The sequence below is a fragment of the Nelumbo lutea genome, chromosome 4, assembly GCF_056320005.1.
Source record: "Nelumbo lutea isolate HS-2025 chromosome 4, American lotus-T2T, whole genome shotgun sequence".
Taxonomy (NCBI): domain Eukaryota; kingdom Viridiplantae; phylum Streptophyta; class Magnoliopsida; order Proteales; family Nelumbonaceae; genus Nelumbo; species Nelumbo lutea.
The window spans coordinates 8629432-8653160 of record NC_142687.1 but is presented as its reverse complement, the minus strand read 5'-3'; the positions used below and the strand labels follow the sequence as shown (position 1 = coordinate 8653160).

Sequence of the window (23729 nt, the reverse complement as noted above, 5' to 3'; positions counted from 1 at the left end):
AGTAAAATTAAATATAAATTTTAATTAACACAGACAATCATGTCATTGTCCCAAGCACAAACAAATATTATTAGGCCTGAAGTGTGGGCCAAGATGGGCAACCTATAAAATTGTTAATACACTATCAAAATTTAGGGTGAGATCTCATATGTTTTTTGGTTCATTAGGCTACATAATGAGGGTAGCCCATCCCCATAGCTCCTTCAAATTCAGCTCAGGTGATTGTCACATTGTTCCAACGAGTTCAACTTAGGGGATTGGGTCAAGTTGAGGACCAACCAAAGCTTAACCTAAAGTTTTAAACCTTGAACTTGAGCTTAGATTAATTTAATTGTGACTAAAAATTAACCTAAAGAAAATCATGACTACAACCTAATTTGATATATTTGCTAATATTTAAGTAACATTTACAAAGAATTATAACTTTTAATCATTAATAAAGTAAAATAAATAGATAAAACATTAACAGATAATATGGAAAAATAATTATTTTATTAAGTAATTAATAAACATTTTATCATTTTTATTAAAAAGTATTAATATAATTAATCCAATTAACTAAATTACTAAATTATTTTATAACAAGTTAATAAAATAAAGATTAATTATTTTAAACATTACATTCTTTCTTTATAATAATTTTTAGGGTAAATTACAAAGACCCCCTGCACTTTGTTTTGCGACAAAGACCCATGGAATGCGTTAAATTACCAAAATACCTCCACTAAACTTTTTCTATTTTGTTTTTTTGCCCTTTTCGTTCTTCAGTTGTTTCTCCACGTTACTCTGTGGCTGAATTTGTGCTTATTGTGTTCTCGAGCAATGTAGGTACTCTAAGATGGAGACATGCTTAACTCCCCTGCCTGTGGTGTCCGACATAAAAGAAATTGCCGGTGGATAGTTGGAATAATGGCCAAACAGATTACATTCAGTCCTGCCTAGAATTAGTAGTGGAAGCCTAGATGGAGTTACAACAGAGACCTCCAGGGAAGATACAGAGCTCTGGAAGAAGAGAGTAGCTCATTACAAGGTTGTCAACAAACAGCTAGCTCAGAAGGGAAGGTACCGCAATTTGCTTGATATGAATGCTCACCTGGGAGGCTTTTCTGCTGCTCTCATCGATGACCCGGTGTGGGTCACGAATGTTGTTCCAACAGAGGCGAAGATCAACACACTTGGAGCAATTTACGAGCGTGGATTGATAGGAACATATCAGGGCTGGTAAGCTCTCTGCTCTATCCCATTTTCCCAGTAATTCAAAGTAAACTCATGAGATGCAAATGGTGATCTTGTTCCCCTGAATTGAAGGTGTGAAGCCATGTCTACATATCCAAGGACATACGATCTCATACATGCCGATTCAGTGCTCACTCTCTACAAGGACAGGTAAAACCTACATCATCACATCGAATGTTTTTTAACATTTGGATGTTTCATCAGTAGTAGTCCTTAATTAATTAGTATTTACAGTCGATGTACTACTACACCGTGGTGGGGTAGGTTAGCAACGTCTACATCTTACTGGAGGCTTCTTAGGCGGATTGCTTCATCTCACCTCTTTGCACCAAAGCGCATTGCAGCTCACGAGCCAGGGCGTTAGATGGACTGCTCTGCCATGTTGAATGGCATAGCCGGGGAGCAGTCTGCTCGTGGTGCCGTGACCTTGTGCAAGCACCTTCAAGCTGCTGCGCTGAACAATATCATGGGAAGTGTATTTGGCAATAGGTACGATGTGGAGCAAGATAGCGAAGAGGTGAGAGAGCTCCGTGAGATGGTGAAGAAAGGGTTTGAGCTCCTGGGCACTTTTAACTGGTCCGATTATCTGCCGTGGCTGAGTTACCTCTACGATCCTTTCCGTATTAACCAACGATGCTCGGCTCTTGTTCCTAGAGTGAGGAAGCTCGTCCGTGGGATCATTGAGGAACACCGACGGCGTGGAAGTGGTAAAGTCTCTGATAACGCCGATTTTGTTAATGTTCTTCTCTCTCTCGACGGTGAAGAGAAGCTAGAAGAAGACGGTTTTTGCAGATGTTTCTTTGCGAGGGGAAAGGGAAAAGGGGAAAGGGGAAAGCGAGAAGAAGAAAGGGGAAGGGGAAGAAGAGAGATCCGGGGAGAGAGAGAGGGAGAAGCAGTGATGTCTACATCTGCATTATTCGTTTATTGTGAGGTTAGATTTCAACGAAAAACTAACGGAAAAGGGTCTTTATCTTACGACAGACCCTATAGTACAGGGGGATGTTTACAATTTACCTTAATTTTTAATTTTCATTGTAATATTGTGCATCGCCCGGGTCCTTAAGAGTAAACTCCATTACAAGAATTATGTATGGATCTTGGGTTGAATAGTGCATACGTAACACGTGGCATTGTTTAAGGTGATGCAAATAGAATTCACAATCGGAGCTCAACGACTACTATATTCCAAAAAAAAAAAAAAAAACTACTATATTCCTCAATCCTCATCGCCGTCGGTTGCGGTTCCATGTTTAGCTTGGCAAGGAAGCCAGTTTGTCTCCTCTCCCCCTGACAGTGCTACGGGTTTTTTCGGGCTCCCACGAACGTTCAGCTCCGGTGCCAAACCTGAGGCTCTACCAACGAGCAACTTGAGTAGTTGAGTGGCGGCTCAGGAAACTTGGTGGCTTCAGGCTTCTAGCGCGGTGGCTAGCCTAGATATGATATTCTCCGCGCGAAAACTGCGGTTTTATGCCCGAGCCTTTTCTAACGGCTCCTGACCAAGTTTCCCGCGCACACTTTTATTCGTATGGTGGAGAAAAGGAAAGTCATATAAATGGTACTCATCATCCATATTCGCTCTCGCTCTCGCTCTCTCTCTCTCTGTGTGGCGGACCTTCTTCCTTCTTCCTCTGTTTTAAGTTAACAACAATGGTCAAGTAAGAGCTAACAAAAAACGCAACATTATCTTTGTATTTAAGCTGTAATCATAGTATTCTTCTGATTTATGTTTATTTTTTCTTCTCTACTCCTGTATGATGTCCATGCTTATAGTGTTTCTTGTTTCAGTAGCTTCTCAAGTCTGTTAAGTGCTCGATTTTTATTTTCTCTGGGCATGCTTTCGATTCATCGATTGTATAACACGTCTAGGATCGTCTTAATTTTTTATTTGAGTCGTTCCTTTGCTTGATTATCTCATTCTCATCTTGAGATGGACCACTTTTTGGGAGAAATGCCATTGTGGAGGAGTATCCGACTTCTTTTCTTTACCTTTGAATGATTACGATTTTGTGTTATGTTCCAATTGTTTTCACTTGAATCAACTCCCTTTTATTCGAGAAGATGCTTAGGATGTATGTATGCTCTACTGCGTACTTTTTGTTTATAACAAAATCCTCCTTACTAACCTCCCCCCTCTCACCCCAAATAATCAAGAGGATGTAATTGCTTCTTTCGTCCTCCATTTTCTAAGAAAAAAATTGAAGCTTCCATTGGGGATGCCTCCTCTAGAACGTATTATAATCTACCTGCTTATCAGGCAGCATATTGGGTTCTTTAGAGACTCATATATTTATTCTTATCAGACTCCGGTTCTTCCATTAGTAATTTGAATTGACAAACCATTAGGGTATCCATGCTAGAACCACTCAAATTGTGTCTAAAATCTCTGATATCTTGATGAGATAAGGAATTCATACATTTGTAGATGGAGCTACTTGGATGCAAAATTACCACATCTCTCGTATCTTCATGATGCAAAAATTACTGTATCTTTCCTACTCCAGTTATGATTTCCTTCGAACCATTTCTTGTACCTAATCATATGTCCTTTGTTGTTTATAGTTGCTAAAGTTTACCAGTTGACTTTTACATCTGTAACTGATATCGTGTCTCTTTTCATGCAAAATCGGCACTGTGTATAAGGATGTTTATTTTAGCAAGCAAACCTCTTGTCAAAATTTTTTAAATTTCTTTAGCTTTAAAAACACTACTTCTGCAGGTCGTGGCTTATCGATGGTAGAGGAATTGCAGCTAAAGTGAAAAATGCCACTCAATTCTCTTCACATCAGGTCAAAGACTTGGGGGCAAATCGACAATGCCCTAACTGCCACCATCACATTGATAACAGTGATGTAAGCTTGAAACTTATTTGTAGTTTGATGGGATTGTCTATTTTTATTTTTGTTAATGTTTAGTATTTTATTTTCATCAGAATATTATTTACCTCTGTGCAATTACTTGTCCACATTGAGTCGTTGCCTAAAGTCGTATTTTATGAAGTTGCACCGGTTATGTTTAAAATTAGATTATGCACATTGGTAGTAGCAAACATTAGACTAGTACTTTGATCAGACTAATTCAATACGAAGACATCAAGTGTAAAGTGAAATCATTATATTTCTTGACAATGTGAATAGATAGAAACTATGCAGACAAATGTTAAACATTTGAGGTTATCTGGTTGCTCACATCAGTGTTCTGTCCACTGGCTAGGTGTAGAATTGCAACACAACTGGGTCAAACCTATGTGGTTTTAGGTCTATACCACAGGTCTCCTTTACTACTACGGTTCCCTGAAACTTCTTGCAAGCCCTATGGGCACAACCCAAATTGAAGCCTACTCAAAAAGGCAATTACTGAAAATCCTGGAAGAAGATATTTGTAATTCTTTTCCTTAAAATGTGTTATATATACAAATTATAGTTTCTATTTTTAGCCTTGCCTATAAGTGCTAATATACCCCTCTTCTGCCACATTTATGAAAGCATTAAGATCTACTCTACAACTTGTTTGCTTGGAGAAGTGAGATTCTTCTTCCTCACTAATGGTGAGACTCCATCCTTCCTATTCTCTTGGTTAGTGGGACTCAAACCAAAGGACTGTAATCTAGTAGTGCAACACTCTTTATGCCAAAAGTAAACAAATAATAAGCAGCTTTCACTTGCATATATTTTGTTGAGCAATTATCTTGTAGCAGGATTATAACGATCTTTTTTTCGGGTAGTCCAGAATACAAGATAATAATGATCTTTGGGATCATATAAATATGTTAATTTGGTTATGTTGTCAATCCTGCCATGCTCGCTATTAATGCTTCTTAAAGTTCTTGTAAATTCTGCAACCTTTGCTGTAAGGCTGTCTTGGAGTTAATGTCTGCCCATGTAACATCTCCTCCAGAAATAAATAAATAAATAAATAAACCATCTAATATTATTATTTCATGTTCATCTGTTATATATTTAAACAGTTAACATGCATGGGAACATATGGGATAGGGTACCAAGAATTATTGGTTAATTTTCTTGAATTTGTGGTTTAAATCTTGAGAATACATAGTAAACTTAAGTCATCTTTCCTTCTTGTTTTCTAGTTTTTCTGATTCTATTTCTGTCAAGTAATTAAAAGCATTCTTGTCCATTCTATATGCCTTGATGTTTCTTCCAAGAAATTAATTTGGAGGTACTAATGGATGCTCACCTCTTGAACACCCTGCAGAAGGAAGTGCATTCACTCTGAAACTAATCATCATGTCTATAATTTCCTATTAAGTAGTGGAGAACAGCACTTAAATTCTCGCAATACTGTTTGCTTGGTGCATGCCATGATAGAAGTCCAAAATTTCTTTTGCCGACCTCTTGTGAATACATGAGGGGGGTTGATGTCTGTGGAGTTCTCCACTGCAAACAAACCACAATGATACTAATTTTCCATTGAACTGCAGAGCCACAGCATGAATGAGTTTGTTTGCCCCCATTCAGCAGATCCCTGATCATAAATGTCAGCTCTTCAAACTTGCCACTGATGGAGCCTAACTTTAGCCAACCATCAATGATAAAATTCTGTCACTTATGCTTTGTTAATCTGAAGAGGAAGGATTTCTAAGTGACTGAAACACTTTTTACTTTTCTCCTTACAAATGTTAAAGCATGTACGCCTCTGGCATACACCTCCCACGCCGTTTAAAATACTGGCTGTGAATTATCCCCCCCAACATGCTTTTTGAGTTTCTCATAAACCATGAGCGATTATATATTTGAAATTTTCTGATCATGTAGAACTTTGTCCTGGAACCGGTGGCTAGAAGCATTGAATGGAAACCATTTATTTATATGTGCACCATTTGTGTATCTTCATCCTGTTTCATGATTAGACTGCCATATGACCTTTTTGTCCCATAGTTATAGCATATATAGAAACACCTTTCTGGATATAATTGAGCAATTCTAATGTTTAGAATGGATATGAATGATCTCATTCTTAGTTTCTTTGTAATTTGCAGGTTTCACTTGAATGGCCAGGCTTGCCTGCTGGTGTAAAGTTTGATCCATCTGATGTAGAACTTTTAGAACATTTGGCAGGAAAAGTTGGAGTTGGAGATTCAGAACCCCATTTGTTCATTGATGAACTCATTCCTACACTTGAGGGAAATGAAGGAATTTATTATACGCATCCTGAAAATCTTCCTGGTGAGGAAACAGATAGATATTGATGAAACCAAGTATTATAGATATCAAATGGAGAAAAGAACTATAAAGATGAATATTAACAAAAATTGTGGCTTTTCTTAACCCTGGGAAAAATAGGTTCTTGACCTTATTGTGTATCTTAAGATCCTTTTTAAATTAAGATAACATGTTGAAAACTGAAGATTTGAAATAGATTTTGCTGCTTCTGTTGAGTTCAGTGAGTGTAATCTTGATGGGTTACCTCAATCCTGATGAGGTCCAATCCCCATTAAGTCTTGATTGAGCCAAAAACAAAATGTTCAAGACAAGGTGATCCATGCACTCTCAAAACTGTCCTATATTCAAGTCCCATCTCAAGTCAATGAATAAATGGTTGGGTTTTTACATCTGGTTTGTAGTCTGAATTTAGAAATCATATTTGGAACATAAAATAGCTTGGTTTAGTTGTTTTTTTCTAGGTGAAGAAGTTCAGTTGACTTATGCATTGGTATCTTGATTCATGTCAAATGATCCATAGTTTTTATTATTATGTTTGGTTTTTCTTCAGGTGCTAAGAAAGATGGAAGTAGTGTTTATTTTTTCCATAGAACAGCCAATGCATATTCAATTGGACATCGCAAGCGCCGCAAGATTCATCATCAATGTAACAAGGGAGAGGAGCATGTCCGCTGGCATAAAACTGGTAAAACCAAACCTGTGGTTGAAAATGGAATGCAGAAGGGCTTTAAGAAGATTATGGTTCTCTATAAAAGTTCAAAGAAGGGGTCAAAGCCTGATAAGTACAATTGGGTGATGCATCAATACCATCTAGGGACTGAAAATGATGAAAAGGAAGGTCAATATGTTGTTTCAAAAATTTTCTACCAACAGAAGAAGCATACTGATAAGAGTGATGCCGAAATAGAGATGGTCCAAGCTAGTCCAAGGACTCCCAAAACAAAGACTCCTGACATACGTCAACCAAGAAAGGGTGCTCTATGTGATGTCATCAATGAAGAGAAAGTACACTCATAACTCATCTTAGCTAGTTATTTACTTTTTTACTTGGCAGAAAAGAAAATCTTGGTGCTGGACAGTCAGACTAAATGGTCAACCAAATGCCCTGCAGTAAATACATCGGAATTGAGTGGCATTAAATTTGGTGGTGCCACATTAGGATCTCCCCGTCTCAAAGTTGACCCAATTGAATGACTAATCATCTCCATCAGTTGATTTTGATCATCAATCAGGTTGACTTAAGCTGTAAGATCCCTGGTGGAATCTAAGCATTTGTTGGTCTTAAGTCCTAACATGTCAAGCTTCCAAAAGCATATTCTGTTGTAATTCTAAAATAAAAGTTGATATATGAATTCTTAATAGAGTTACTCATGCATGGCAGTATATTTGACTAGATGGGCTTCCTCACTGAAATTACTTTATGTGAATTAGGAAACAGAGTTCATTGAAAATGCACCTCAGCCTCCTCTCTCTGCTGTTAGTCTGGATGATGATAGGCTGGATCCTGCATGGTGGGCGGGTGAATCTCAGCCTGTTGAAGACCCAGATCCAAATGCCATGGATGACTTACTGTTGTGCGATGAGATTTTTGATTCTTACACTCCAATAGATAATTCAGTGGGTCTCTCAGATTTAAGTTGTCACAGGAATGATGCACTCACAGATGTCAACACAGCATCTGGGATCCCTAACCTTGATGATGTAGAGATCGGTATAACAGATTTTCAGCTTGCGGTAAGTTTCATCTTCTACTAACCAGTCACCAATCGTGGGCAGTTAACCATCAGAGCAATACGTCTTGATATATATACCTAGGTTTCTGTTTCATCAATCAATTGATCTTGTGAACTTGGTAATTATACCTGGGTGTATGATTGACATTTTTTTTTTGCAGGATCTGCAGTTTGGTTCGCAAGAAAGTATTATGGGTTGGTTAGACCGACTATAGAGAGCGGACACAACCTAAGCTTCAAGACCAGTATGTTAGTATGTTTCTCCCCGCCTGTGCTTGGTGGATTCTCTTTAGAAGGTTATGTCCATGGGTCTTAAAATGTATATTGTATGATGCAATGCCTGCTGCCAGCCTAACATGTTTTATTGGATTTGGTACTTTGCTCATTCTTCTCCATGTCTCTGTTGAATGAAAGCTTTTTAACGCAGAGGGAGGTATTTTTCATCCTCTTTTAATCGTCATCAACATCAAAGGCATGCTAATTAGACGATGTAAAACCCTTGTGTATTCCCTTCTGTGTCTGGTTTGAAAGAAAATTAGAGCAACAGAAAATGGATAGAAAGTTCTCAAGAAATTTTACAAAATTTATTAGCAACTTTCCCTCAAGTTTTTATTTCTCTCTTATTTTCATTCAAATCAATCATATACCTCTTTTTTGGTATTTTTCTTCACCCTGCCCTTTCAAGCATGGTTAAAGTATTGATAAGCTTGACACTAAAAATTCACTATCTTGCACTTAAAAGCATCAATACATTGTTCTTTTAGTTCCAATCAATACCCACCCTAATATTATTTTTTGGACATGAAAAAATTCCCCTAATTCCAGTATTACTAGGTTCAAAAGCCAATACATATGCATTGTGATATTTTAAAACTTGCTTTCAAGATATACAGTTGTATGATTGTATCCCCTACAAATGGAGAAAGGTTTGGCTGGTTGGAAAAGAGAAACAGCTTGGACTGTTCTGAAGCTTTGACACGTTACCCTATTTATTTTTTATTTACTTTCTTAATTAAAAGAATATTGATTGCAATTACTCTTTTACCCCAAACGAGCTTATATAGCTTCAAAGCAGTAGCTTTTTCTTCCAAACAAACAGCCAAACTCATACTCATCCCCTACAAATGAGGGGTAATAAGACCACACAAAACCGGGATTGGAAGGACCCGTGATGAAATTACGCAATGTACCAGATGTGCGATATAGGATGCATTACAAGGGAATAGTGCAATGTGTTATGATTCTTTTAATAATTCTATTAGTTCATATTTTGGCTTTGTTCGCTTTTTGGTAAGTTACTTATTCGGGTAAATGTAGTTACCTGGGTAAGTTTTTTCTGGGAAACACTTATCCTTGTAAGTGCATTTATTCATGTTCTTTTATATCTCATGTAAATGAGGCAATGACCATTTTAGCCATAAAAAATCTATTATTAAAAGGGATATTTTTGTTCTATTCAAGTGTTGTCAACTTTTCCTCAAGGTGGAAAAATTATTTATCCACCCAGTAGATGGGTATCACTTACTTACGTAAGTGGTAAGTGGTACCCAAGAAAATAAATTTTCCGTGATCCCCACATAAATCTGAAAAAAAAAAACATAGGATTCTTGGTCAATGGGAACCAAAATCACATTGAACAGCTTTCTTTACTCTCAAAATCCAAAAAAAGAACCCCCCCTTTGTTAACGTATGTTTTATGTTGAGCTACACAATGTACCAGATGAGGGACATAAATATTACATCTCATATTCTTCTCGAGGAAATGATTTGAAACCTCCCTCCGCTTTGCTGACAATGTCAATGACTTGAGCTTTCAGATGCTTCCAAAATGGCCTCTCCTGTCAAATAACAATCAGAAAATATAAAGTAAATCAAAAAATATAAAGTAATTATCACTCAATAACCTTTAATATTGAGTAACCCGTTCAGCAAAAATGGCCAAAACACCACTAGCCTAGATGGGGGACCTACCGGATGTATCAGCTGTTTTTATAGGTGCCTGAATGTACCAGTTTGAGAGCAAAATAATGCTTGTCTAGGCCCATTTAATGTAGTTTCTAATCAATCTACCTCTTTGTTTGCAATCACATAATTAGAGATGGAAAATGGGCCAGGTTTCTGGAGGGTATTGTAAATTGTAGATTCTATTTGCCTTTCTAAATCTCTTAATCCATACCCTCTCAAAACTTGTAGCAGGTTGGATTTTCAAAACCCAAACCTTCTCATACATGAAATGCAAAACCGTCCTTAACCTTACCCAAATGGTGGGTTGGGTTGGGTCTATAACCGATATCTAATTTCCTATTGTTTCTTATAATATATAAGTAATAAAAAAAGCAAAATAACATGAACAACCATCAAAATTTCCAATTATTTGATTAAAATATATAGAAAATACATAAACTATCAATTGCCCTTCACATAAAATTCAAAATATTATGAAATTCAACACTTGATACATAAGTTCATGTGCCTTCCAATAATATACGGGTCAAGTTTAATCCAATACCATACCCTACCTATACCTGTACAGGTTGTAAAATATCAAAATCCATCCCTGCCCCAAAATCCATTTTTCGGGAAAAAAAACACATGTCAAGGGTACCTGCTAGATAGGATAGAAATTACCATCCCTATGCATGGCAAACCAAATGGCAATTTAGGAGTTCTAATTTATGAAATTGCCACATCAGCAAAAAACAAAAACATGTTCTTGAACTCTCATATTTGGTTTAAAAAGTAAAAAACAAAGTTGTTGTAGAAGAAACAAATTTTGTAAAAATTATATAATTCATGGAACATGATATTAAATAACCGTATGAAAACATATTCTTTAAACTAGAAATTTTGGCTCAATTTGAAAAGAGTACAAATACAAATATGCATAGTACAAATATATACAGAGTACAATGTTTTGCACCTCACATATTTGTATTTATATTCCTTAGACTCAGTTTGAAAGGACTACAAATATAAATATGTATAGTACAAATACATACAAAATACAATGTTTTGCACTCTACATATTTGTATTTGTACTCCTTCCAAACTGAGCCTTAGTTTAGGAATACAAATACAAATAAATACAATACAAATCCATACAAAATAACAAAAAATACATAGTTTTACACTCTACAAATTTGTATCTGTACTCCTTCCAAACTGAGCCTTAAGAATATATGTTTTGGTTTTGAAAAAAAAAAAAAAACATGTAACCAAGTATATGTTTGTTGTTTCTTTTTTTTTTTCAAACCAACTAATTTGTTTTATTTTTTAAAACTTGCAACAAGTAAAACAATTCAGATCAGGGAATACCCCTTAAAGAAGGTACGTGATTTAAAAAAACCTTGTGACAAATGGGATTATTGAAGGTCTTTTAAAAGTTGAAGTTGTAGGACGTCTTTCCTTCTTTTAATATTAATTAGCATCTGTTTATTTACAGCCCAATTTCATTTCATTTTGCACTAGTATAGTAGTATATACTAAAGTTGTAAATGACTAAATGACAAGAATACGAATTCCGGTTCGCTTTTTCTTCAGTTTTTATTTTACTTATCACTGTACTCGATCGAAATACGGTTAAGACAAACCAAACAAAAAATAAAATAAATTTTACATCAATGCAAATGAAGTTACATTGTTGTTGTTGTTTGAAGAATGGGTATCACCCAAGTCAAATCATTAAAATACCTGGACGGTGGAAGAAGCAACACACGGAATTGATGTATCGCCGCTCACGACCGGGCGAAGAATTACAGAGTCCCAATACATTTGAGATGTTCCAACTTCCAATAGCCTACCACCTGTCTCGCATATAAAAAGACTACCGATTTATTAAAATCCTATGCTTGGAAACAGAAAGAGTGGATGGAATTTGTCACATTAGTTGCCAGCGCTCCATTACCAGATTTCATCCATCTTGCTTCTTTTATGCCTCTTTTTTTTTTTTTTTTTGTTCTACTTTTAAACTTTCATCATTTTTCCATGAAGTAGTCAGCAGAAACTCCAGGACCGGGACTAGACCCATCTCCTAATACAAACGCTAGACCTGGAATCTTTTCCAAAATCAATTAGCTAGATTGTTTTACATTAACCAGTATTCTTCTTCCTGCGACGGAAGAAAGGACCACCAAGATCAAACCAGTCCCAGCAGTCCTTCAACTTCAAGGTGTCGCATGAACCTGGTTGGTATGGCAAAACACAAAGACTGCAACTAGTACCGTCTTGAGCACCGGAACAGACATAATAAGTGCAACCAAACGCTGAACTCCAATTGGATTAACAAAATAAACACCCTTGACTTTCAGAATTCAGACGAAGTGGAACCAAATAGTATTAGTAATTTAGTATCTGCGATTTTGTCCTTGCTTTTTTTTTTTTTTACCCATTTCTTATTTCTTTGGTGGGTGGAATGGTGAGTAGACCGCACCCTCAGTCCCTCATGGATCTAACACACAATGTCCCACCTTGAAGTGACCCGTCCGTCGGCGCTCGTCAACCATAAATTCCCAACAAGCCTTCTAAAGAGCAAAGACGCCAGATGGAGATGGTGCCACTTCACAACTCGCCTAGAACCCAGGTACACCCACCCCATCCTTTGCAAGCTTTGGATGAAACTACAAGTCTACAGCTCTACAAGGGGAGAGGTAGGTTCTATTATCCAAGACTCAAGAGGCGGTTGTTTTTACTTGGGAAGCATATGTTTGAGATAATGCTCATATGGAGCTTCTCCCAGTAACATAGTACAATTAGAATACCATTTACTCAAGGTCTGCGGACCGACCTTGGGTGACAGCATAGAATATTACTGAGAATGTAGAATGGGATCAACAAGAATACAGAAATGATGTGTTTTATAATGTGGTTGTCTATGCAGTTGGTTTGATGGTATCTCACTTTAAGTTATCCTGTCTATATTTGGTAGACATACAGCCTGGAGCTAGTGGAGGAGCTCAAGATGGCATGTCTAGTGTAGACATGGCAGAATTAACAACAGAAAACCAGCAGATAAAATCAATTATCTGGTTCAATTCACAAGTTTGCCAAAAATATTGACAACCTCCTTAACAATTTGATTGGCGTGGATAAAGAATTCAATCAGAAATATAGAGGAGATGTCCAAAAGAAATCAGATGGTACAAGAATTAACAAGTTAAATAACAGCAAAAGTTGTAAGAGTATATGAATAAATTAGTCTCAAGGAAACAAAATCGGCGGCAGTAGAAAGCTCAGGAAATGTGACTATTTGTTTCGCATTGGGGAACCAATATATACCAACAAGAGTGTGATACCGAAGCTATCCACAGAGATAAACTGTTCCCCACACTGCAAGCTCCATGTTTGGCAAAAGGATCTGACTCCACCGGGATGAAACCCAACAGCAGAAAAGGAAATATACAAAGCTTCACCCAGTAGATCCAAGAAGTCTCACACTCTCTCTAAAGAATGATCCAAGCTTTGTCCCATATCTGGCATATTCTTAGCAAACCGCAACACAGTCAATAATTGTCCCATTGACCATTCTCAGAGCGCCAAACAAGCTGCATCTCAAACTTTACAAAGCAAACCCAGAAACCTAATGGAGAGGGTAGTTAGCCACTTTCTCTTTTGCAGTTCCCCGGCAGGAGAAATTTGTATTTATCAGCGTTCTCTAGAAGATATGCTGGAAGATGAACTGCAGAAAAAGAGGAAGGAATGGGTCCTAACTTTCCAATGATCTCCTTAAATGTGTACTCCTCCGGAAGCATGTCAAAAAGGTCAGCCCCTTTGCATATTACATCCTGAACCCTTTTGGCATTCAAGTAATGACGGAACCTAACCCGGTCAACATGGCTGTAGGCTTTCATCTTAAATATGAACTCACTTATACGGCGGAAGCAGAAGCTGCAATGCCAACCGGAATCTGCCAAGATATAGTCTGTCTGACGAAAATGAGCATACCTTGTCTTACCCGTCTGGTACCTGTGAACAGAAGCTCTCCAGCTCTTATCATCCACCAGAAACTCAAAAGAGTAGAGGTAATTCTTGAGCCTAAGATGGAGGACAGGGGGGATGTCATCACACCATCTCAAGAGATTGATAGTATGGGCGCTTGGGATCTCATCAACATCAGACATTATCAACAAGTCATCATCGGTTATGCCTGCTATTCTAAGAAGTTGGTCCAATGCTACTCGCTGATAAGCCTCCTCAACAAATGGGTTCTCCCCCTTCTTAAATCTCCCCCCAATAGTCCCATAAGTTAGACGAGGTTCAATGAACTTGAACTGATCTCGGTGGCTTGCAAAAATCAGCGGCTTTGGCAAACCTGTGAAAGTTGAATTTGACTCGAGAAGAACAAACTGTGTGATGTAGGGGTACAATTCCTTCCATCTAATGGTCAGTATATCCACCTCGTTGCTGAAGAGCACAGCATCAAAGACACGCCTCGGGGATTCACGGATTCCCCAGCCGTGAAGCTTGCAGAGGTTCTCCATGGACACATTCTCGTGATAATAGTGGGGGATATCTATGAAGGGTTTGGGTGGAGATTCCCATATTGGCCTTAGAAAATATGAAATCTTCTGCCCATGCAAATAGATAACAAAGATGCATGTCGGAACCATAACAAACAGAAGGAGGAAGGTTTTAAAATCCAACCCTCTCAGCATACATCGGAGTCTTGACATGCTCAATGCTGCGCGAGTTGCATCCTGTATATTGAAGAAGGCATAAGTTTTGTCAGTTACCCAGAAAAAATAACGAATGTAATCATAATCTATCAAAGGAAAACCATCCCATCATAAATTTGAACAAATTTCGGTGATTAAAACTCGGCATTCAATCCATATTTATGCCGCCATTTTTTAGAAAATGTAATTTTTTTTTATTCAAATACCCAGAGTTAAGAGTCTAAAGACCACATGATCGTAGAATCACCTTGAACACGAATCAATTTTAGCCATTTGGTAATCAAACTGAAGGATTAATGCCTGAAAGATTCGATTTTTGCCACGAAAAAATGGCAGGACTTGAAATAATTTCATCTAAAGCATACAGTCCTCCGATCCAGAACCCCAATTCTTAAGTTCCAAAATCCCCCTTCAATACATTGCCCCTTTTCAAGGACATAAATTTTCGGGAAAAAGAAAAGAAAAAAGTCCATGAGATCGTAGCAACAACAATCAACATATAAAATTTGCCAACAGATAATAACGAACAGCTAGGGGTTCAGAAGGAAATGGCCATGGAAGAAGTACATAAGAACACGGATAGAGACCGGAAAGTAATCCGTTTTACATTAATCGAAATTAAACATGGCGAGAAAGAAGATAAAAACCAATAGTAAAGTAAAATGATAGAATAAAAAATAAAAGCAGATCCAATAAGGAAAAAAAGAGAGGAGGAGGACTGGTGGAGATAAAAGGGATGACTAATACCTGCCCACAAACACCTTCACAGATATCGTCCGTTTTTTTGGAGCAATAGTAACCTCCATCAGGCATCATGGCCACTAAATTGAAGAAAAGGATTGGCCTCTGTCGATTTAATCCACACTTTTTTGCCTCCCTTCTCTGTTCGTCTCAGGCTTTATAGGAAATCAGATCAGCTTTCAAATCGGCGATAAGGGTCGAAAACGAACTGTATGTTCCGACCGGAGAAAGTCGAAAACACGGTTATCTTCAGTGAACTTCGGCGATCTTCGGCTGCTCTGCTGGTCTCTGAGAGGTGGAACGGAAAATTATAGCCGTTTGGTGGTTTTTGGCACCTTTACAGATATTCCTCACAACTAATATAGAAAACCCAAAAATAGAGGAAAAGAGAGATATTGAAAAACCCTAGAAATTCTCTCTCTTTTTTATGTTTTTTGATTTGAAAGATGAAAAACTCGGAAATAAACAAAAAAAAGGCTCAAATTGGAAAAGCCAGGCCTGCCCATCTGTAATGGGTGGCAGTTGTAAATATATAAGAAGGCCACTCCCCCACCCAACGAGCCGTTTCTCTTGTTTTCTCTGCCTCTACCCCACCTCGCTTTTAAGCTTCATAAAATATAATTTTACATGCTTTTACCGACATACCCTTCGATAACTTGCCAGTTGAGAAAATTAATGAAGGGCATTTGAGTCATTTTATTACTAGACCTCCCCACGCGCCGATGACTAGTCAAGGACTCAAGCATCTCAAGACATCCGTTGCTTCCTCTGTTTGTACATATTTTACTGCTTGACAACTTCGTGGGCCGTAGACTCCCTCCCTTTCCTCTATACAAATATTGGACCGAGTCCTCCACCTCTCGCCATGGAAACGTGTTTGGTTCAGTGGGCGTTTATTGAGAGATGTTTTATGAGATAAATGTTTGTTAAATAATTATTGTTTTTGTTATCTGGTTGAATCTTTTTGGGGTTCAAAGTAATACGTTGTAAAGTTATTTTACACTCCAATCTTAAAGTATGCCACATAAATATTTCCTTTCAATAAATGTCTAACATTTGGGGGAAATTAGAATTTAAAGTTTCCTCCAATCTTCATGCATGGTTTTCAAAATCGGACCAAATTGGATAGTTGGATCGGAAAAATCGAGAATCACATGTAATTGGTTTTGTTTCACCCTAAAACCTTTTTTTTTGGCTAAAATTATTGATTTGGTCGATGACTCATTGACCCGAATAGTCGAATTGTCGATCCAAACAATAGTTTTTGGTCATTTTTTATATTTTTAGTCAAAACAAGTCGTTTGTTCGAACTGGATGGTCTGACCATCAACTTGGGAACCAGTCCCCATAATGGCTCCTTGTCCAGTCCAATTTTAAAAAACTTGGCCTTATGCACATAAATCAAAGCATTTTTTTGTTTTTTAGTGTTTATTTGATAAATATTGAAACCAAAAAGTTATTTCATGAAGAATAAATATCAACACCTATGTCGCACCGATGTGGTGCCATTTTTCCAATAAATGCCCATGGAATCAAATATTAGCCTAGTTTTTGGGTAAGGATAGCAATTTATACCATATCAAGTGGGTACCCGATTTGTTTGATTTTTTTTTTGTTTAAAATACAGATTTTAGGATATGAATAGACCCATATAGGTATGGGTAAGATACGATATTAGGTTAAATCCGATCTTTACCAACTTGCATATTATTGAAAAATATATGAACTTTATGTATTAGGTGTTGAATTTAATAATACTTTTAAGTTTTATATAAAGGATAATTAAAAAATTATGCATTCTTTTATAAGTTTTAATTAAATAATTAAATTTTTTTATGTTTATTCATATTTTTTATTTATTTATTATTTATAACAAGAATAATGAAAAATTAGATGTAGGTTCTAAACTCAATCTGCCTTACTCTTAAATGTGGGGAGGATAAGGTTGTGAGGGTTTTGCATTTTCATGTACGAAGAGAGTTTAGATTCTAAAATTTTCATGTACAAGGAGATAAAATCTAAAATTTAGAAAACCCACCCTTTGCGTTCCCTAATTTTGAGTGACTAGTAAGCCGGTGCCTCTTCTTAATCAATAATGATAAATCAGTTATATCATAAAAAAGTAATAATTCCTATGATGCATATACATTATTCATATGCTTTTGAATTCTGATTAAGCAGATGGAGAAACAAGGCGAGCATTTGCATATTTCCCCCAAACCCCAAGATTGGGAATGGCAACGGGGAGGGTTTGGGGAAGGGACCATATTTCCCATTCCCGACCTTGATTATGAAATTAATCCCGTTCCCATCCCCAATCCTCGACAGGGATGGATTTCTATGGGGATCTGAACCCTTGAAATGTTTTTAGATAATAGTATTTATTTGTAAAATAAATAAAAAAGTTTAATTATAAATAGAATTTTAAATATATTTTGATTTTTATATATAATATACATAATTGGGGTCGGGACAGGGCAAGGACCTCAATCCCCATTCCCGACCCTGACCCCCATCGGGAATTCCTATTAATCCTCATCCTTATCCTTGCTTCACCAAAACAATCCTCATCTCCAATTCTATTGAGGTGAGAAAAATCGGGTCTCATCGGGGATGGGGAAAATTACCATCCCTAACTAAGGATAGAAATAGCCACATAGATCGTTCATATACCTAACCAAGAGGGCCGTTTATGGTAATCTACACTATCAATTATCAAATAAACGTGTATGGTACTCTACTGTCTACACTGCCTGCCATTGCCAACGCCTATTTGTCAACTGATCAGGATAATTATAATATGATAATTTGGGCCCACAGCACATAGGTACGCGTTTGGAATATGGGCTCCTCCAGTCCAGATTGTCACTAATCAATGAGCGGGGTCAACGCTTGGCTGGAACATAACAAAACCACCTAATGACACATCGGCATATACCATATGATCCTAATCATGGGAATATTCCATCTCTAATTTTAAGGAATACCCAAATAAAAATTAAATTTAAAGAAATACAATAGCCCCTCTTGCTCATTCCAAGTGTGACAATGAATTCAACGGCTAGGAATTTGTCCTTGCTGGTTGATCTTGATAACATACATTCTTTGGGTACGCCCAATTTGTGTTTTACTGCTTACACACGCTCGTGTCGTGCCTATTGTAATATGATATCTGGACTGAGCCTGAGGAGGGGTGGGGCCTCCTAAGTCCTAACAACCTTTGGGCTTTGCTTCACTACTTGAGCCTGTTTTGATTCCAATCAGTTGTCTTGGTATGTAGATCTTGATCATGTGGCTCACTTATTTATTTCCTTGGATGGTATGGAAACAACACATAAACAGTTTTAGGCCGTTGTTGTGAGGTAGATATATAATAGCAAATCCCACCACAATTATTCTATGATTCCAAATTGCGGCGCTGGCCCCAGCTGTATTGTATGCAGTGATGAATTTTTACATTGGAATCGTGAAGTATAGCAAAAAATACATGCATAATCAAGAGAGGGGTGAGCCACCTGTCAAATCTAAAAAGACAACATGTGCGGATGCCTCAAAAAGTAGTCCATGTGTCCATGTGTCCATGCATCCGGCATCACCATCTACAACAGTGCAATTGTGCAGTGCTCTTTGCATTGGCTTCCGTCGAGGCGTCGAGGCAAATCTTGTTATTATGCAAATCGGTCTTCGCATCTAACAAAAACAATGCACAATTACTGAAACAGCCTCCCCTTTATTGCCTTGAATAACCTCCTAACACCTGCCGTCTACTGAGAGAGCACTATTTGTCGTTTGAGAACCCACCCACACTCAACTATAAACATTGTTAAAATATTACATATTTATAGCTCTATTTGGTTTCACGTAAAAGGAAAAACGGAAGAAAATTTGGATTTTTTTTTGGGAAAACAATATTTAACGTGATAATATAGGAAAAATCTATGACATGGAAAAGATATGGTATGAAAAGGATTTTAACCAATCAAAATTGATGGTGCCTGATCTGGTTATTCCTACTTGAAGGCGATCCGAATTTCAAATGGGCGGTGAGCTGGACCGATCCGCAAAGCAATGGATCAGAGAACCTGGGGTAGTAAACCTGATGAGGTCGCTCCGATGCTTAAGTCAATATTTATACTGTGAATGCGAACTGAATGCTTGAGAGCTTGAGTACTAGTGAGTAGAATAATCATGCGTACCTTTGCCTTGAGATTTCAAGTCTTTATATACTTGAGTAGTCATGGGCCTTATGAAAGAGCTTCGAGATCCCCGGGTTGTGAAGATAAGGTTGGTTTCGTTTTTTAAGGAAAGAAGTATGTTGATAAGGTTTATCGTCTACCTCCGATTCAGGCGGAACCGGGTTGAGTTCTTATCGTGATTTCAGGAAATTCGGGATTTGTTGGCTCATCGTGACCTCAAGAGATTCGGGATCTGTTGGAGAGGCCTTTGGAGTCGGTTACATGGTGTTTTCGTTCATCAGCTCTAAGCTAGAACTTCGACTCTTTAGTCCCAAACTGGATTGGGTGTCGAGGTGCCTCTACATCGAGGTGGGTTTTAGGCGAAGGTGGCTAAATACCCGAATTTCGAATGTTACGAATTGGGCTTACCTAGCTGAGTTGTCATCTTTCGATCTGATCGCGCATACGTATCCCCTTCTTGCTAGGTCATGCCAAATCACCCTTCATCAAAAACCCATCCATGAATTTTCATAAATAACATCTGATTTGCTAGTAAATGTATGATTCCAGTTGATTGGTCAGGTATTTTTCCGATATTATATCTTTTTTACCCGAAAATAAATTGTACTCCCACTTGACTATTTGAGTTGAGATTCAAAAGATCAACTTCTATTTGACAAATGACATAAGAATAAATGTTACTTTTCCACAATTGTTAATATCGGCTATTGTGAAAATTAATATTTGTTTTATACAACCCTAAACAATCAAACGAAGTTTTCTTATTAGCAACAAATGAATATTTTATGGGTAGATTATAAAGATTCCGCTATTATCTTCAGAATTTTCATTTGTGACAAAGACCACCCTATACTATGTGGTCATTGGGTCAGACACGAAATGCATTAAATTATCACCTGAACTTTCTTTGTTTTTTTGTCTTCGCCCTTTTCTCTAATATCCTAATTGACCTAAAAATACTCCATTTCCAAAAGAAACTATATAAAATAACAGGAATCATTTTATTGACATAGGAAAAAAACAAGTTTATTTAAATTCTTATTTCATTTCACTGAGATGAATATCTCTTTTTATTTTAAAATATAAAAACCATCCATTCATTTCTCTAATAAATTGAAAAAAAATAAAATCTTAAATTTATATTTATCAAAAAGAAACATCCTCCACTTCATTTAAATATTAAATACAATTAGAAATCTGCAAGGATCTATTAGAACAAACTGAGAGGGCTTCAATATTATATTTAAGAAATTAATTGAAACATAAATCATTCAAATAAATAAGCAAGGGGTAGTTTGGAGATTTTAAAAAAAAAAAAGATGAATGAGAATGTTTTTTTTTTAATTTAACTGATCGAACTCTAACAGAGAGGGGTATTTGATGCAGATATTGTTGCATTTGGTTGCAGTGCAATTTTATTTGCACTAATACAAATGGAAGAATGCTAATTCTGGTTTAATTTTGTTTTGGCTTTTATTTTATTCTGCTTTAGATCTTATCGTATTTCATTTGTATTGTAATCAAACAAAAATAAAATAAAATTGGAAACAAAAATAAATCAGAACTTACACGTAAATCATTTACAGTTTTACACCACCATAGTTTTGCATCGATACAAATAAATTTGCACTGCAACCAAATACTGGGGCTATTCTCACTGACCCCATAATACTGAGGCTATTTGTAATTTACTATATTTTTATAGTCATAGGGATGTACTTTATTAATTCCAAACAGCTTAATAGTTATTAGTTAATGGCGTTGTTATCTGTCGTTGCCCCGGTTGGTTGCTCCTTGGATGATTAAAATTGCTTTTATTTTTACGATAGATTCTGCTTGGTTGTTAATTGTTAATGTTGTAATTTTAATACACGTAAGCGCGTTGAACTTTTCTTAATTTGGGGAAACGACGGACTTCTAGTCACGCATACGTAGAAGAGTCTATTGGACAAGTCTAAGAAAAAAAGAAAAAAAGAAAAACCTATACGTTGACTAAAAAGTGATGACCTTCCACGTGGCAAGTTGACGCTGTCAACAAACCCCAAAAAGAAAAGAAAATTTCTGGTGGGGTGACAGAGCGCAGAGGATGAGGATTGGAGGGGGCGATGAAAGGAGATGTATTCATACCAATGAGAAGGAAGGAGGCCAGATCAAATGGTCCTATCTATCTCCTACCACCTTCGTAGAAGCTTCAATTGTTGGGGAATAGTCTTATTTGTTCTTATTTCTAAGGGCTCGCAAGAAACAAACGAGCTTAGTCTCTACCGAGAGATGGAGAAATGACTTTATTGTTTGTGAGCCGCGGTGCTTCCGTGCTTGTTTAAGCCACAGAGAGGAGTGTACAACAACAAATTGATCATTCATGTCAACGGACCGAAGGAGGGAGGTCATTTTGTTGGACCATTGAGCGAAGTTTGCAGAGAGAAACATGCATCAAGTCTTGATTCAGCTGGCCAGCTACTTCCTTCTTATTTCTCAGCCTGTCCTTTTCCTTAGTACTGGCCTCTGCATTCACTTGGTACGAATAAATAGCTAGCCATCGTTGTCAGTTGAGTCAATGTCTTGTAGATATGGAGGGAGGCATTCAAGTGACTCAGTCTACCTGCCCAAAGGATGAGTTGATGCTCAATTTGTTAATAACATACATTATATCGGTCACCACACCAGCGATAAAGATGCTTAATGAAAGAGATGAAATATATATATATATATATATATATATATATATTTTATGGGCCAACTTAGGCTTTTCTAGATTATCTCAAATTTAATTTTTTTCCATGTAAGATAGATGGGGATAGAATTTAATAAAACGCAAGTCCAAATTGCAATTGGTTTGGTGGTTAACCACAGACACAGAGAACCTGCACATGCAGTTTCATGGGTTTAAATTTTAATCCCACGACCATGGGAGTGATGCCGATTGCCGATCTCCATGACTCAATCTCAACTACCCAGTCTTCGGAAATCAGACAAGATAGACACGTTTTAATTGGTGGGTCCCTCTAAGAGTAAGAGAGGTACATTACGTTTACCTATGGTAAAGGGTCGAGGCTCAGAGTCAGCCGGCCGGTCAGCCCCATGAGTGAAAAACCAACAGATACATATATAGCAGCAAACCGCGTTCCCAACTCAATCTCCATCATTCTGATTCAATGATCCACTCGGCGTTTATATATTCTCTAAAAGTGATTATATATTCATCTCAACTCCACTTCCCAACTTGAATTATCATACGTACCGAGAACTGATGATCAAACACGAAAACTAATTGAAGAGTTCCAAGTCTGTGCACATCTACTATTGTACTTATTATTGGGAAAAGATCGGAAAAAATATTGCATATATAGCTGAATTAGGCTTTCTGAGTTTAATTTGTATGTATGGTTAATTTTAGCAAAGCAAAAGCAGGAGGATTAGGATTATGATTGGATCCACTAAAAAACATTCAAGGGTGGACCGGGCAATTGGGTTGGGTTTGGGTCAAGACACTGTGGGTTGAATTTCGGGTTGGGTCAGCAAATGTTAGACCATAACTTTAAATGTTCGGGTTAGAATTGATTCATGGGTCAATTTGGGTCATTCCTAAAAATAATAAAAATTTTTAAAAATAAAGAAAATAGATGAAAAATGTCAAAATTAAAGGATTTAGCTTTAAAATTCCAAATATAAAATAAAAGAATTTGAACATAAACAATTTAAAAGATGAAAGAGAGAAAGCTTCCAACAATATATGAATAATCCCAATTAAACATAATAATCGGGTCAGTGGGTTGACCCATGTTTTTTTTTTTTTGGATTAGATCGTTTGGGTCATTCTCAAATTCAAGTAGCTAAATATAAGATCCCAACCCTTTTTACTCGACTGAAATTGGATTGAATTGATAAATTGGGTCAACTTTTTGTCAAGTCTATTTAGGGATATACAACTGACTGAATCGTCGAAGACCACGTCGTGCAGGGTCGAAATTC

General features: G+C 37.0%; 2 protein-coding genes across 3 annotated transcripts; one reads left to right on the top strand and one right to left on the bottom strand.

Moving 5' to 3' along the window:
* The first annotated feature begins 759 nt into the window (after positions 1-759).
* Positions 760-8575, top strand: LOC148853752 (SUPPRESSOR OF GAMMA RESPONSE 1-like). 2 transcript variants are annotated; one of them, XM_088982363.1, is made up of 7 exons: positions 760-1221; positions 1309-1386; positions 3953-4085; positions 6233-6419; positions 6967-7421; positions 7848-8150; positions 8311-8575. In XM_088982363.1, exons 1-7 carry the CDS (start codon positions 1082-1084, stop codon positions 8362-8364), a joined length of 1350 nt encoding a protein of 449 aa, XP_088838489.1. In that variant the 5' UTR covers positions 760-1081; the 3' UTR covers positions 8365-8575. The 2 variants fall into 2 exon arrangements, with proteins under 2 accessions (XP_088838489.1, XP_088838490.1); XM_088982364.1 differs by lacking the exons at positions 760-1221; positions 1309-1386 and adding an exon at positions 1577-2891.
* A 4582-nt stretch (positions 8576-13157) lies between these two features.
* Positions 13158-16133, bottom strand: LOC148853751 (uncharacterized). Its single transcript, XM_088983983.1, has 2 exons — positions 15568-16133; positions 13158-14841 (listed from the first exon to the last, which is right to left on the bottom strand). The coding sequence occupies exons 1-2, from the start codon at positions 15634-15636 to the stop codon at positions 13741-13743; spliced, it is 1170 nt and encodes a 389-aa protein (XP_088840109.1). The 5' UTR covers positions 15637-16133; the 3' UTR covers positions 13158-13740.
* Between the last annotated feature and the right edge of the window lie 7596 nt (positions 16134-23729).

What these genes read in the sequence shown, in the direction of transcription:
- LOC148853752 (XM_088982363.1), top strand. Translation starts at nt 1,082, where the DNA reads ATGAATGCTCACCTGGGAGGCTTTTCTGCTGCTCTCATCGATGACCCG. An exon ending in ATAGGAACATATCAGGGCTG is followed by an intron (nt 1,222 to 1,308) that starts GTAAGCTCTCTG and finishes CCTGAATTGAAG; the next exon opens with GTGTGAAGCCATGTCTACAT. An exon ending in CTCACTCTCTACAAGGACAG is followed by an intron (nt 1,387 to 3,952) that starts GTAAAACCTACA and finishes CTACTTCTGCAG; the next exon opens with GTCGTGGCTTATCGATGGTA.
- LOC148853751 (XM_088983983.1), bottom strand. Translation starts at nt 15,636, where the DNA reads ATGATGCCTGATGGAGGTTACTATTGCTCCAAAAAAACGGACGATATC. An exon ending in GTGAAGGTGTTTGTGGGCAG is followed by an intron (nt 14,842 to 15,567) that starts GTATTAGTCATC and finishes TTCAATATACAG; the next exon opens with GATGCAACTCGCGCAGCATT.